This window comes from Tenrec ecaudatus, chromosome 15 (genome assembly GCF_050624435.1).
Source record: "Tenrec ecaudatus isolate mTenEca1 chromosome 15, mTenEca1.hap1, whole genome shotgun sequence".
NCBI classification, from domain to species: Eukaryota; Metazoa; Chordata; class Mammalia; order Afrosoricida; family Tenrecidae; genus Tenrec; species Tenrec ecaudatus.
The window spans coordinates 111,757,266-111,771,531 of NC_134544.1; the positions used below are offsets into that span (position 1 = coordinate 111,757,266).

The 14,266-nt window shown below is 44.6% G+C and overlaps 1 protein-coding gene across 3 annotated transcripts in view; it reads left to right on the forward strand.

The window, feature by feature from the left end:
- RCBTB2 (RCC1 and BTB domain containing protein 2) overlaps positions 1-14,266 on the forward strand; it is an 80,355-nt gene that overhangs the window by 47,995 nt on the left and 18,094 nt on the right. For all 3 annotated transcript variants that reach the window (XM_075532696.1, XM_075532698.1, XM_075532697.1), the window contains 6 exons: positions 2,480-2,635; positions 2,951-3,101; positions 5,874-6,040; positions 6,483-6,641; positions 6,777-6,884; positions 8,078-8,220. In XM_075532696.1, coding sequence (XP_075388811.1) covers positions 2,480-2,635; positions 2,951-3,101; positions 5,874-6,040; positions 6,483-6,641; positions 6,777-6,884; positions 8,078-8,220 — 884 coding nt within the window. The remainder of the gene's footprint in view (positions 1-2,479; positions 2,636-2,950; positions 3,102-5,873; positions 6,041-6,482; positions 6,642-6,776; positions 6,885-8,077; positions 8,221-14,266) is intronic.

The following is a 14,266-nucleotide window of genomic DNA, read 5'->3' on the forward strand; positions in this document are numbered from 1 at the left end:
TTGGGGTATAGGTGCTCGGGAGTAAGTTTTAAGTGGTGGTATTAATCATAGGAAGCCTTCCCGTTAAGTGTAGTAATGTTTAATATGTTGGAGAAGAGGGCAATGGGAGATGTGATTCTTCTTGGTAAGTTAAAGGAGAGTGTGTATTACTGAGGTGGAGGGAACAGGTTGCAGAGGTTACAGTGGTTGGTGCATGGGAAGGGTGTATTGAATTTACCAGCGTCCCTTATCGCACCCTGTATATTATGTAGGGAGAGTGCAGCCCTTCGTTATTGTGCTTGTGTCAGTGGACTCCTGCACAACTCAGAACTGTATACTCCGCACCTGTGGTCCCAGGGTGGAGGTGGGCTATTGTAGTGGCTACCCCAGGGAAGAGGGGCTTCCAATCAATCGGCGATCTGACTGAGGACTGTGGGAAAGCCGCCAAGAAACCTGGAAATGTCAGATTCCGTTCCCTCGGATGGGGAAAGAATGTTTGTGTTTCCTTTATCAGAAGGAAATGGGGGGGGGAATCTAATAACCTCTTGGAACCCACACTTTCTTCCAGCTGTGTTTCTGTATCACTGGGGCCTGATCCTTCTCCAGATGCCTAGGGTTATCTATCTGGAGAGCCATGCTGTGCCCTTGGGACAAGGTCCTGCAGTGCCCCGAGTGTGGGTCCCTTTTCTAAATTCCCTGGATTTGGCAGGGGGGCGGTGTACCCGCGGCAACAGGAGAGGGTAATTTGCTGGTGCAGCGAAAGGGAGACCTCAGCCAGGTTCCACTGGTTTCCCCATGGGAGGGAATCTAGGTGGAAGTCTGAAGCACTGAGTCTGAGTTCCGCTTCTAAATTCCCTGGGTTGGTTCGCTTAGGCAGCGGGCAGAGCTCCCGCCACAACCATAGAGGGGAGATGGCTGGGCAGGTGTGGGCAAGACTCTGGGTGAGAACTCTGAAACACTCTGGCGGTGCCCTGAGTCTGGGTCCCGCTTCTGAATTCCCTGGGGAGGCCAGCTTTGGTAAGGGGAGGGGAGCCTGCCACCGCTGGAGAAGGAAGTCAGAGAGGGGCGTTCACCGGTGAAGAGGAGGAGAGTTCAGTGGGGCTCCTCTGTGGGCAAGAATTAGAGTGGGGAATCTGAACAGACTCCCACAGTGCTGAGAATATAGACCCTGTGTCTAAGTTCCCAGACTGGGCCTCCTTAACAGTTGCTTTCTGAGTCACAAAGAGAGGTCTAAGCAGGGGATTCTACTTTGGTGCCATCTTTGTACAGTCTCCCTAAGACTATTGTTTCATGTCAGGCAGCTTCCCCATGAACTTTCTGGCAAAGCGTCAATGATTTGGAAAAAATGCCCTGCTGTGTGTTTTTAAGAATTTGATATTAGTCTTGACAGCAAAATGGGTTTTTCCCATTACATAAAATGTATCCTTAAAAAAACATTTGTTAACCTCAAGGCACCCTAGTGAGACCTAGACCTGTCTGCATTAATCCACTCATTGCAGAGACATGTTTAAACATATGTGAATTTGGAACCGTAGGAGCCATGCATTCTGACTTACTCTTTTATTGGTGAAGAAGCGCAGTTACACAGGTAGCAAGTACAAAAGAATAACAAATGCTATTTGGCCTATAATTTTGTGGCAAATACATTTCCTTAATAATTTGTTTTCTTAACCTGAAAAAAAATGCACTGCTTGCATTTTCCAGAGATGCCAGCTAGGGGCTGAGGAGGCAGACGGGATGTTCAAAGTAGTAAAGGAAAGCCGGCTCAGGAGTAGGTATTGGTTGTGTAGTAAGAACAGTCACTTGGGCTGAACCAGAACCATGGGCTGTGTGTTTTTAGTAATAGCAACGATGAACACTCACAGCCCTGGAAGCACTGTGGCAGTGTGTTGGATTGCCGTGTTAGTCCAGGTAGACCAGGGAAACAAATTCATGGACACTCATGTGTATAAGAAAAAACTTTCTATAAAGAGTAGTTGTATATTACAAAAACATCCCGGCCAAGTCCAGATCATGTCCATAAGTCCCAGATTAGCCCATATGTCCTCAGACTCACGCACACATGCAATGACGCTGAACACAGGAAGATCACAGGCCAGTAGGTGGAAAGTCTTGTGGATCCAGTGGTGGAGGAAGCATCTCAGTGCTGATGTGGGTCTCCATGTGGCTCTTCCAGCTCCGGGGCTCTGGCTCTATCAGTGCAGCTCCTTGTGGCTTGTCAACAGGAGTGTCTCACAGGGACAATCCCACCTCTGGGTAGCTATTTATCTCCTTAGCGCCTCAAAATGAGGTCATCAAGCTGCGACCTGATTGACAGGCTATACCCCGCCCCTTCCTAAGTGGACACCAGACTATGTAACTACCACATCTGCTAACGGCAAGGTTAGCAAGTACGAATTTACCGACCACTTGAGAGAAAACCCTTGTCTACAGAAGCGATGGGGGCAAATGAAAGACATTTATTTGACTGTTTCTCGATAATTTTCTTTTTCCTTTTCAGACCGTGCAGGCCACTCTGTCATCTCTGAAGATGTTAGATGTGGGAAAGTGGCCAATTTTCTCTCTTTGTTCTGAGGAAGAACTGCGGTTAATTCGACAGGCTTGTGTCTTCGGCAGCGCTGGCAATGAAGTTTTATACACGACGGTAAATAACGAGGTAATTTGGAAGGAAACCTTTCCGCCACCATGGTTTTCATCGTGGGTTTGCCGAATTGCAGAACTTGTGGGAATGGAGGAATTCAGGTAGCCAAGCTTCAGATACCGTTTTGATAATAGGCTAATGGTCTCCTTTATCCAGAAGCTGTCTCCCGTAGTCATCTTGTCGAAAGAAGGTCAAAAGAGGAGGTCACACGGATCTCCTGCTTCTTTAATACCAAAGTCATTTGCTTTAGAATGATGCTATCTGTTTTGAGGTAATGTTTAGATCTTCCAGAAATAGAAACACGCTAACCAACAGTGCCTTTTCTCCAAGGTTTTTGTGCTTGGCACAAACTGCTGTGGCTGCCTGGGCTTAGGCGATGCGCAGAGTACCATTGAACCTCGGAGACTGGATGCCCTCAGCGGCAAGAACATAGCCTGCCTCAGCTATGGGAGCGGTCCACATATCCTCCTGGCCACAACAGGTAACCTAGGGACACCCTGACCTTGCTTGTTGAGAAGCAAGGCCAGAGCCTCTCCTTAACCTGAAAATACACCTTTGGATTGAGTGAGAGTTACTACGAATTCTGGCCTTGGAGCTCAACTTTGGAGCTCATATTTCCAAGTGAAACATGGATCTATTTGAATATATACGTCTGTCACCGAAGATCATGTAACACGAGGAATCTGGCAACTGTCACTTTAGATATACGGTTGATGAGCTATCAGTACAGCATGCTCCCCGTCTATACTTCATAAGCGAACGTTTGTTAATTCGAACTTTGAACTCACTGCAGGCTTAGGCGAGTGCCTTTGTGAACCTTAAATTCCTAATGTAGAAAAAGGAGAGACGAAATCAGGTTCACAGATCCCTTTGCTCTCGTGAGGTTCTGTGATGCTGACACTAAGCAGTGCTAATAGGCGGTGGGTGGCATTGCAGGCATATACTGCATAGTACTTGGGCAAGGTCCAGCCACATAGCCACCGTGGTCCCGACCCTTGTAAAGCCCAGTAGAGTAAACATTGGAGGTACATACACTGGTCTAGAATAACAAATGGACACCACTTTGTGACATGCATTAAAACATTAATATTCTTGTATTTTTATGTGGAAGATCTTTTAGTGTATCCTGGAGTGTGTCTTTAATATTTGTTTATGCAGAGAAAGGTACACTATACTATAAGAGAAACATTTGAGTTCCTGGTGCTAACTAGAAATTGTACCTAACTGTATTGACTTACAAGGAGCCTTGGTAGCCTAGCCAATTATAGATTGGGGCTGTTCACCCAAAGGTCAGCAGTTCAAAACCACAAGCCGCTCCTCAAGAGAAGATGTCTGCTCCTGTAAAGGTTTACAGCCTCGGACAATCACAGGGGACGCCCTATCCTGCTCTATACTGTCACTGTGAGTTAGAGTTGACGTGATGGCACTGAGTTTGAATTTGGTCCAAACTTCCACACAAATCTGATGGAAAGATGGACTTGTTCTATCTTCTAGGATATGTTGTGGACATTAAATGACATATGACTGTAGTAGGATAGGTACAGGTGTGAACTTACCAAGTGGTCCTCATATTCTGACAGGAGTGGCAGGTTAGACATGCATTCCCAGCAAGCAGAGTCAGGTGTAAGCAATTTGTTCCTGAGAAGACTTCTATAACCAACTGGCTGATATCATTCACTGAGGGGGTAAAATTTACTCTCCCCTCTACCCAGCCAAATCTCTCCCAAGCAAAGCAGGGAGAAAGAAAATGAGAGGAAAACAAAGGTGGAGGGGGAGGAATGGAGGGAAGAGGAGGCAAGGGAAAAAAAAACAAACTGTTTTTCAGAATATGAGAGATACCCAAAAAATCCCAGAATTTTTTTCTTTTTCCCAAAGCTATGTATTTAATTTTTTTTTTTTTTTTACAAAACAACCATATCACCTTCAAAGTCCTCCCCATCACACTTAATACATTTGTCAAATATCCTATTCCTTTCTTGGAAGCATTTTCAAACTCATCTGTTTGGGTGGCAGAGAGCGCCTTGTTTTTTTCTTCACCACTTTTAGTCGTCAAATCGCTGTCCTTTCAGGTCCCTTTTCATTCATGGAAACAAAAGGAAATTGCACAGAACAAGTTCTAGTGAGTAAGGTGTGTGGGGCAAGAGAGGCTTGCTATTTTTTGCCAAACTGGTGCACTGAGATGGCTGTGTGACGGGAATTGTGGTGGCAAAACCCGTCCCCCGGCTGCCACAAATCAGGCCTTTTTTGTCGCACACTTTTTCAATCATTTCAGAGCCTCTAAATAGAAAGCTTGATTAACAGTCTGACCTGGTGGAATGAACTCCAAATGAGCTACGAGTTGACATTTTCGTTCTTTCGGGAAGTTGATGGACCTGTAGAACAAGGTTTGTCATCAGTCGACATTTCACCTTTTTTTGAAACGAGAAAACCACTTGTACACTTGAGTATTTCCCATAGTGCTGCCCTTATAAGCTTTGTTCAACATCACAACAGTTTCTGTGGCATTTTTCCTGAGCAAGAAACAAAATTTCACAGCTCCACACTGTTCTTTTAAATCAGCCATCACAAAAATCAAGTCTCAAGCAAAACTGCTTTTACGAAAAAATTCACTGTTACCAGAGAGAACCTTCTCAGGTGATGCCACTGGGTGCATCAACTCAAAGTGACTTGCTCGATGCCCACCTAGTAGCAAAAGTGTACTAAGAAAGCTCTGCCTACTTGAGCTTGCTTATTGATTGATTGATTGTATGTGGGGAGGTGGTGTGGTGAGGGGGGATACACCCTCATACATACTTCAGGGAATTCAGGGTGATCATAAAGTTTTATTTCTGAACTGAGTGCTAGTTATATGGATATGCATAGTTATGTGGACATTTGCTTTATTTATGAATCTACATGTCTATTTTATGAACTTTTCTGAATGTCTATTATGTCGTACAATAAATAATAATTTAAAAAATTACCTTGGTGATCTTTGCAAGCAAATCTTTTTCCGTTGTTCTTAACAGCCTTTTCTCTGCTTTTTATCAAAAAACCTGTCTTACAGCTGTAATAGCAGCCTGCCTTCAAATGTCACCTTGCTGCTCGGAGGTAAAAGGCAGATTAAACTTTCTGAATGTTTTCTTCATTGGAATGGATTTGGTGGACTCGGTCAGAGGCTTAGCTTTTTGCAGCAGGATCTGCCCTTTCCATGTGTGGACACTGTTCTCTCCATGTATTTCTGTGATTATCACCCGGCCTGCTTTCTCTGCAGAAGGGGAAGTCTTCACCTGGGGCCACAATGCGTACAGCCAGCTAGGCAATGGGACGACGAATCACGGCTTAGTGCCCTGCCCTATCTCCACCAACCTGTCCAACAAACGAGTCACTGACGTGGCCTGTGGATCCTACCATTCTCTGGTGCTAACCGCTGATGGAGAGGTGAGACAAGCCTGCAACCACAGGGACTTTTTCTCATGAATCGATTCTTGTAAAAGTTCCAGCAGTAAGATCATTTGATTAGAATTTTAAAAGATTTATTTTTCTTTCTCTAGTGGTATAATGAAGAAAGTTATTGGCAAACAAGAAAACCCCAAGGTGGTAGAAAATATGACCGAGGCCAAGTAGAGGATTTTATAGATGTTATACATATTCGACAATAATTACAACTTCAAGTTTGCATCAATAATACTGCCACTTAATTTCATAAAATAACTCATTTTGTAAAAATAACTTTTATAGCAATATCCCTGCCTGTGTTGTAATAATGAGTGTTTATGAAACGATGGGAGAAAAGGAGAGATTTCAATAATGTCTGTTAGTATCCTGTTGAGACCCTCGCTAAAATGATATGCTTAACTTATTGCTCGCATCTTTCTAATAGGTGTTTGCCTGGGGTTATAATAACTCTGGACAGGTAGGATCTGGATCAACAGCGAATCAACCAATCCCCCGACGAGTCACCGGCTGCTTACAGAATAAAGTAGTTGTGAATATAGCATGTGGGCAGATGTGCTCCATGTCGGTCGTGGATACTGGGGAGGTAAGACAGTTATTCCGTTAATTCTTGTAAAAATGTATTTGCTTATCTAAACCTGCCTGCATGACAAGTTTCTCATAACATGGGACTCGGTTGCTGCTTAGATTTGGGGGCAATGAATGTCTCATTTTCTCTTAGGTCTATGTCTGGGGTTACAACGGAAACGGACAGCTCGGACTCGGCAGTAGTGGCAACCAGCCAACCCCGTGTAGACTAGCAGCTCTGCAAGGCATCCGTGTCCAGCGGGTAAGCCGGTCCTGGCTTGCGTGTTTACGTGTAGTCTTCCTGGCCAGTGATAACAGGAGGCCAAGTTAAGCTGTTTCCATGTCTTCACTGAAGTGAAAGGGAGCACTCCCCCCCCTCAGTTTAGTGGTGGATGTGCAGAAAGTTTCTATTTTTAAGGCGCGCTTGTACACAGCCTTACATTGTTACAGCATTTCCCAAGGGAAATTTGGCATGTATATCAAATGCCCTTGAAAATATTCATATCCTCGGTCTCAAGTTCTACTCTTAGGGAATTATCCTTAAGGAACCAGAGAAAGTTAAGAAGAAAAGAGGAAAAAATGAAAAAAAAAAAAAAAAAAAAGGAACCAGAGAAAGTCATTTAAGGAATTAGTTAAGAAGCGTAGCAAAAATTTAATAGCTTAACTACAAAATAATATATATATATAACTTAGCTTATCTAATCAAATAAATTATGCTACAAATATATGATGCAATATTCAGGCATGAATATGTACAGAGAATTTTTAATGATATGGAAAGTGCTATGTGTAATGTTAAGTAAAAAGATACAAGGCATATAACTGGTTATATATATATATATATATATATATATGGTTATTTTTTAAAAGATGCACAGCTTGATAGCTAATAAAATTTTTTAAATGGCATACTTTGGAAGGTTACTATTTGTTATTCTTGAGAATTTAATATTTCTATCTTTGGGTATTTCTCACATTGAATGTGTTTTACATTCATGGTTAGAAAAACACAAAAGATTATATCTCATTCACCTCATGGAGCCTCTGGGTGGTACAAATGGTTAAACACACAGCCAGTGAGTGAAAGGTTGGCATTTCAGATCTACATGGCCATCTGGAGACCCACTTCCCGCAAGTTCGCCCATGGAAATCAGGGGTCTCCGCAACTTGAAGCCACCTTGATAGCAATTGGTTTGATATTGCTGGCTGATGCTCTCTGATCATGCCGTGAATGCTGTCTTACAGCGGAACCAGTTGCTTGTGAGCAAGCCATAGGACTCCAGATCTTACTGCAAGCTACTATGAAGCCAGCTGTTGTACTGAAGGGGCATTGTTTAATCCATGGCTGCCCCTCTGGGCAGGCCTTTATCTCACCTGTGAGCTGGAGCCTACACTGTGAAAGCATTATTCTCTTCTGTTTGCAGGTCTAAGTGGACTTGTTTTTTCTCTCTCCAGGTTGCCTGTGGCTACGCACACACATTAGTCTTAACAGAGGAAGGCCAAGTGTATGCTTGGGGCGCGAATTCTTATGGCCAGTTGGGCACGGGCAATAAAAGTAATCAGTCCTACCCTACCCCTGTCACTGTGGAAAAGGACAGGTAATATATGCATTTTCACAATAACCCCAGTGTTCTTTAGTGATTAAGCAGAGCTTGGCAACGATAGAATTGTGGAAAATTCATTGCTCGTGTTCAGAACATTCTTGCTTTAACAGAATGTTCATTCCTCCTTTTGAGTGGATGGGGAGGTTTTCCACATGTTATGTATTCTATTTTTCATGTAGCCATGTTTCACCTATACCTTCAAGAACTCATGTCATTAAGTGCTGTCAAGTTGGTTCCGATGATGCATAACAGTACCATGTGCAACAGAACGAGAGAGGCTGTCCTGGGCCATCCGCACAACTGCTCTGTTATGGGCCCCGTTGAGGGCCTTTCTCCTTTCTCTTCCTCTCCTCCACTGCGCATGAGGTCCTTTTCCCAGGACTCCCTCTCCTGACACCATAGTGAAGAACAAGTAGGATGAAACTGCCGCCCGTCTCCTACCTGACTCCTCCTTCTTTGCTTTCTGATTTACGTGGTTAAGAGGCAGTTGAGAATGGTTGAGAGCTGGTTTGTTCCTCTGCTGGGGTGTGAGAGTAGCCACACAGCCACTTGGGAAATTTGCCAGTTAAAACAACGAATGTGTAAGTGTGCTTCACGCATTGATGTAGGTGCAGATTGTGATAAGAGTTGTATGAGCCCCCCCCAAAAAATGATTAAAAAAAGCAGCAAAGAATCGTTGAGTTACTCTAACTCTCACACTAGCTCTGCGAAGATGAGTAAAATCACTGGAAAGTTAGCACTTTGGGCATGTGTTCCCAACAATATGCTAATTCGTTATTTTCCAAATTATCCTAATGGTATTTTGAAGGCCTTTTGAACTTCTGCTTTTCAGCTTCGGTTCTACAGTTCATTGCAAGGCCGTACAATGCTCACAATTATGGGGGTTAAGTTAACAATTTACCATTTGTATTCAGAAATGCTCAGAATAGAGTTGTTTAGTCAAGACATGTCACAAAGTCCTTTTAGGGCTGTTAACAAATGTCCAAGGGCATGCTACTCCGCTGTACGCCTCAACCGGGAAGCACTCCGTTTCAGTAGGTCACGAGCTCCGGACCCTGAATTCGGTGCCTCGCACTCCACCAGTCAGCCTTCTGCTCCAAATCACTTGACTTAATTGCTCAGTGGACAATTGTCTTACGCTCCAGCTCCTGGTGCTGGCGCTGGCTGCTCCTCTGCCTGACCTCTGGTGTCACACTGTGTCCTGGATCCAGGAGCTACTCTGCACACGGGTCTCAGAGTCCTGAAGGCGCCCTCCATTCCTGCTCCTGCTGGTCGTGAGGCCTCCGTTGTCCGCTTTAGCGGTGGCTCATTTCATATGCAGCAGCATGGCAAGCACACGGAACCTGGTCATAAGGATTCACAGCCGAATCTTTATCGGTGTCTGCCTCCTGCTTCATAATTCACCGCACTGAGCATGGCCGTATGTTGTTTCCCTATCATAGTAGTTTGGAGCAAAAGCATTTCATTTTTTTTCCCGCCCTGGGATCACCAAGGGACTGATGATTAAGGAGATTTATTCTGAAGGTTTTTTTTTAATCATTTTATTGGGGTCTCATACAATTCTTATCGCAATCTGTCCATCCATCCATTGTGTCAAGCACATTTGTACATGTGTTGCCATCATCATTCTCAAAACATTTTCTTTCTACTTGAGCCCTTCATATCAGCTCATTTTCCCCCTCCCTCCACGCTCCCCCCTCCCTCATGAACCCTCGATAACTTATAAATTATTATTATTTTGACATATTTTTTCTTTTAAACCAGGGTTGCAATCATTTTAGAAGATAAATCTGTTTTTGGTCACATATTAATTTTATGATATTTGATTAATATTAAATAGATTATCTTGTATTTATTTGGAGTTCTGATGTTCTTTCATTGGATTACTTAATGAGAGTGAAAACCTCATTACTTATACGTAATAAGTTAAATAAAACTACTCCCTGCCCCTCTAAATTTTAGAATATGATATTTGACCTTTTAAGAATTGGAGTTGAGGTGGGAGGTAATGTGTGTCTGGTGCAGGTTCATGTAGCGTGCCATTTTTATTTACTCTAAGAGGTAGTTCAGAGGTACTCAGTAAAAAGAGAAGGGATCATCTTGAGGCATTGAAGAAGCAGAAAAGTGCCTGAAGCTAGCCAATCAGTCACTGGGGACATTTCCCACGCAGACTGAACAATCGAGATGTTCAACACGTAAGATCGAATAAAAACCGTAGAAAGTATCATGGCAGTAAAATTATATTTGTATTAGACTTAAAGGCATCCTAGTGGTGATGAAGTGTAGACTGCTCAGTAATCGAAAAGTCAGGGGAAAAATGAGGGTACCCGATCCAGGCAGAGTCACGGTCTTGGAAAACCCCTACATAGCGTTGTTCTTAGTTGGGATCCCTGGATGACCCTGGGTTGGTTCTGTTGTTTGTTTGGGTTTACTGTATTGAAGGGAGCTTGGTTAGGCGGTGGTTTCAGTGTTGGGCTGCTAACTACAAAGGTGGCAGTTCAAACCCACTAGATTGCTTCATGGAAGAAAGACGAGACTCTCAGCTCCTGTAAAGAATCACAGTCTCAGAACCCTTAAGGAGCAGTCCTCCCTGTCCCAAAGGGTGGAGACGACGCACCACCAATATGATAATAGCAGTGTTGACGGTATTCAGGAGCCCCTGGGCGGTGCTAACCTACTTGGCTACTAATCAGAAGCTCTAAGGCTTGAGTCCACCCAGAGGTGGCATGGAAGAAAGTCTGTCAATCTGACAAGCCAGCCATCTCAACCCTCTGGGCATAGTTGTGTTCTCGGTCAAGAGCTGGGATCAACTCACGGGCAACTGATTTCCAAATTTAGCGTTCTTTTTAAGTTTACCATCGACTCATCTGACCCAGACTCTCAGAATCTCTAGCCATCCACCCTCTGGAGATTTGCCCCAGGTCAGCCTGCTAGTCACTGATGCAGAAGGAGAGTCCTGGACTCCAGTGGACTTTGAAGCCCCCAGGGTCCTGATGCAGTAACGAGGAATTTTGGGGTAGCAATGCTGTGGGAGAAAGGTAGGGCAGCAGGGCACAATTGATTCCTGTGAAGGTCAATTGAGTCCACCGGGATCTGGGAGCAATTACTTCAAATGATAAATATAGAAAAATTAGAACTAGCTCCCTTCTTGTTGTCTGCACAAACATTCTGTGAGCCATAAGAATTGGGGGTGAATGTTTTGAATGGAGGATGCTTGCTTTCTTCGGTTGGCCAGACTTCACTTTCCTGTGGCAGTTTCTGAGCCTGAGCAGTGCTTGTCAGGTCCCGGTCGCACACGTATTTCAAGAGGAATGTCTAAGTCCTTTATGGGACTTGTTCGGCATCTATCTAACCTTTCCGGTGAATGAAATCTTGGGAATTCCTTATGGTTTTGCAGGAAACCTTCCTTCTGTCTCTTTTGAGGCCTTTACTTGTAGGACCCATGGGATTGAATTGGTTTAGTCGGTTTTTCACAGGCAGATTTATGAAAAAAGAATATGAGTATTTGTCAGCAACTTTCAATGAAACATAAATTCAATAGTTCAATCGGTTAGTTTAGAGATGGTGTTCTCCCTGACAGTCTGATGTTTCAATGCCTTGGGATTTGATTTGCCCGCATGTATTTCCTTGTTCTTAACATTCGATGAAAGCACATTTGAAGTTAAACTGATTCAAAGCTAGCTTGGCCTTGGATTTTTTAAAATGTTGTGTCTTGTTCAGGTAACGGTTACACAATCCGCATCGGGGATCACTGCTCAGATCTTCCTCGTAGCACCAGCCCTTCCCTAGTCTTCCTCCTCTCAAATGACAGCCTTCTCCTCTCAGCCTGACCTGTCTCCCATCCCTCCGACTGCGTCTTCATATCTAGGGCTTCAGAGCCCTTCGGCCCTGTGGTGGTTCATTGTGGTTCATTCTGTGGAGGTGACACAAAACAAATCGGGTTGTTAGGACTCATGCGTCATGTTTTTTTTAAAGATTGGCTGCAAAATGCAAGATGAAATATGCCAGCGAGGCTGGCACTGAAGGGCAGCTCCACGGAATGAATCAGAGGTGCAAAGACTTGGGCACCCAAGTCTCCATCTCCTCCCCACGCTCATTGGATGACAGCGGCTGTGGTCAACCACACCCTGGCCCCACCCCGCCTTCCCCTGGGGAGTGAGGTGTCCTGGGTAAACCTCAGAGGCTCAACTGAGGGCAGGCCTGTGTGGATAACACCTGTGCCCCACCCTTGGCCTTGTCTGCCTCAGCCGCTCTCTCCATGAGCCCAGCAGCTTCTGCGACAGCCCAGGTTGAAACCAGAACGCAGGCTCACTGCCGTCCAGTCAGTAGCAACCGAATGGGGCAGGGGTACAAATGCCCTTGTGGATTTGTGAGACTGTAACTCAGGACGCATGTAGAAAGCCTCATCTTGTCTCCTGCAGAGTGGCTCCTGGTTTTAAACTACTGACCCCGAGGTTAGCAGCCAAACAATCAACCACTACGCCACCAGGGCCGCTTCTCCTCCATATTGACTAATACTAAGAAGCATTTCAGAACTCAAAACCTTCCTCTAGTTCCTGAACGCTTCCTCCCCTCCCAATTATCATGACCCCAATTCTACCTTGCGGACCTGGTTATACCAGAGGATGTACAGCGGTGCAGTAGGGATCTGGAAACACAGGGAATCTAGGACGGATGAACCCCTCAACACAGCGGTGGGAGTGGCGACACCAGGAGGGAAGGGGGTGTAGACAGGGAGAACCGATCTTGGAGATCTATGTGTAGCCTCCTCTCTGGGAGACGGGCGATGGGGAAGGTGGGTGAGGGGAGACGCCGGGCAGTGTAAGACAAGATAAAATAATTATTTATAAACTATTAAGGGAGGAGCGGGAAGAGGGGAGCAGGGAGGGGAGGGGAGGGGAGAAATAAAGGAAACCGAGCTGATTCCAGGAACCCAAGTGGAAGGCGAATTTTGAGAATGACGAGTGCAACGGATGTATAAGGGTGCTTTGCTCAATTGATGTATGTACGGATTGTGATAAGAGTTGTATGAGCCCCAATAAAAAGATTTATTAATTAAAAAAAGAGAAGCATTTCAGAAGTGGAAGCAGGAAGCGTATCTGTGCATGGCCCTGAGGCCAAGAGGATTTCAGTTGTCTGATGTTGGATAATTTTGCCGAGAAGGCCTCTTTGATTTTCCCAGCTGTTGCACTTTTCATAGACCATGAGCAGGAAAGGGGGAGACTTTCTACCAGTTCGGAGACCCTGGATGGAGTTTGAGGTTATTGTGCTCTGCTGCTAACCCAAAGTTGGAGGTTCTGGGTACCCAGAGGTGCCCAGAAAGAAAGGCCTGGTGATTACATCTAAAAAAACCAGCCACTGAGAACCCTATGGAGCAGTTCTGTGCCAACCCGGACGAGGTCACATGAGGATAGCAACTGATTTCGTTAAAACCTATTTTAAGTGATCTCTCAAAGGGCATAAAATCAACCCAGAATTACACCCCAGTGAGCTTGGTGGCCCTATGAGTGTGTTAAAGAAAAGGGATTCCTTTTTTTTCTTCTTCTTCTTCTTGAAATAAAAGACACGTATGAATGGGAAAAAAATGAATAACATCTCTGGAAGGCCATTGTCTCAATGGGTCCATATGATGATGGGTTTAGTAGGTCATTGTAGAAGGGCTTAAATCGCAAGAGCGCAGGAATAAGGAATTGATATTTCTCTGAATATTATTTGTTGGAGTATGCTAAGCCCCCAGAGAATACTAGATCCTTTTAGAACTTCAGTGGTGAAAAATATTCTTCTTGTATCTAACTGATTAATAACTGTTTGGTTAGCCCCCAGCCCCACCAACAGAACAGCATGGCTTCCCATCCGTCAGTACCATCAGACTGTGTTTCCATAGACACACACTCCTGAGGCCATCTTTGACTTCTCTCCTTTTGCATCGACCTTAAAGGCCACTCTTACGTTTGCCACTGTGGCTTGGATGTGTCCTCTCTACGCCCACTGGCCTTCCAGTGTGTTCTTTCTTTCCCTTAGGGTTCATTTTGCACCAGGT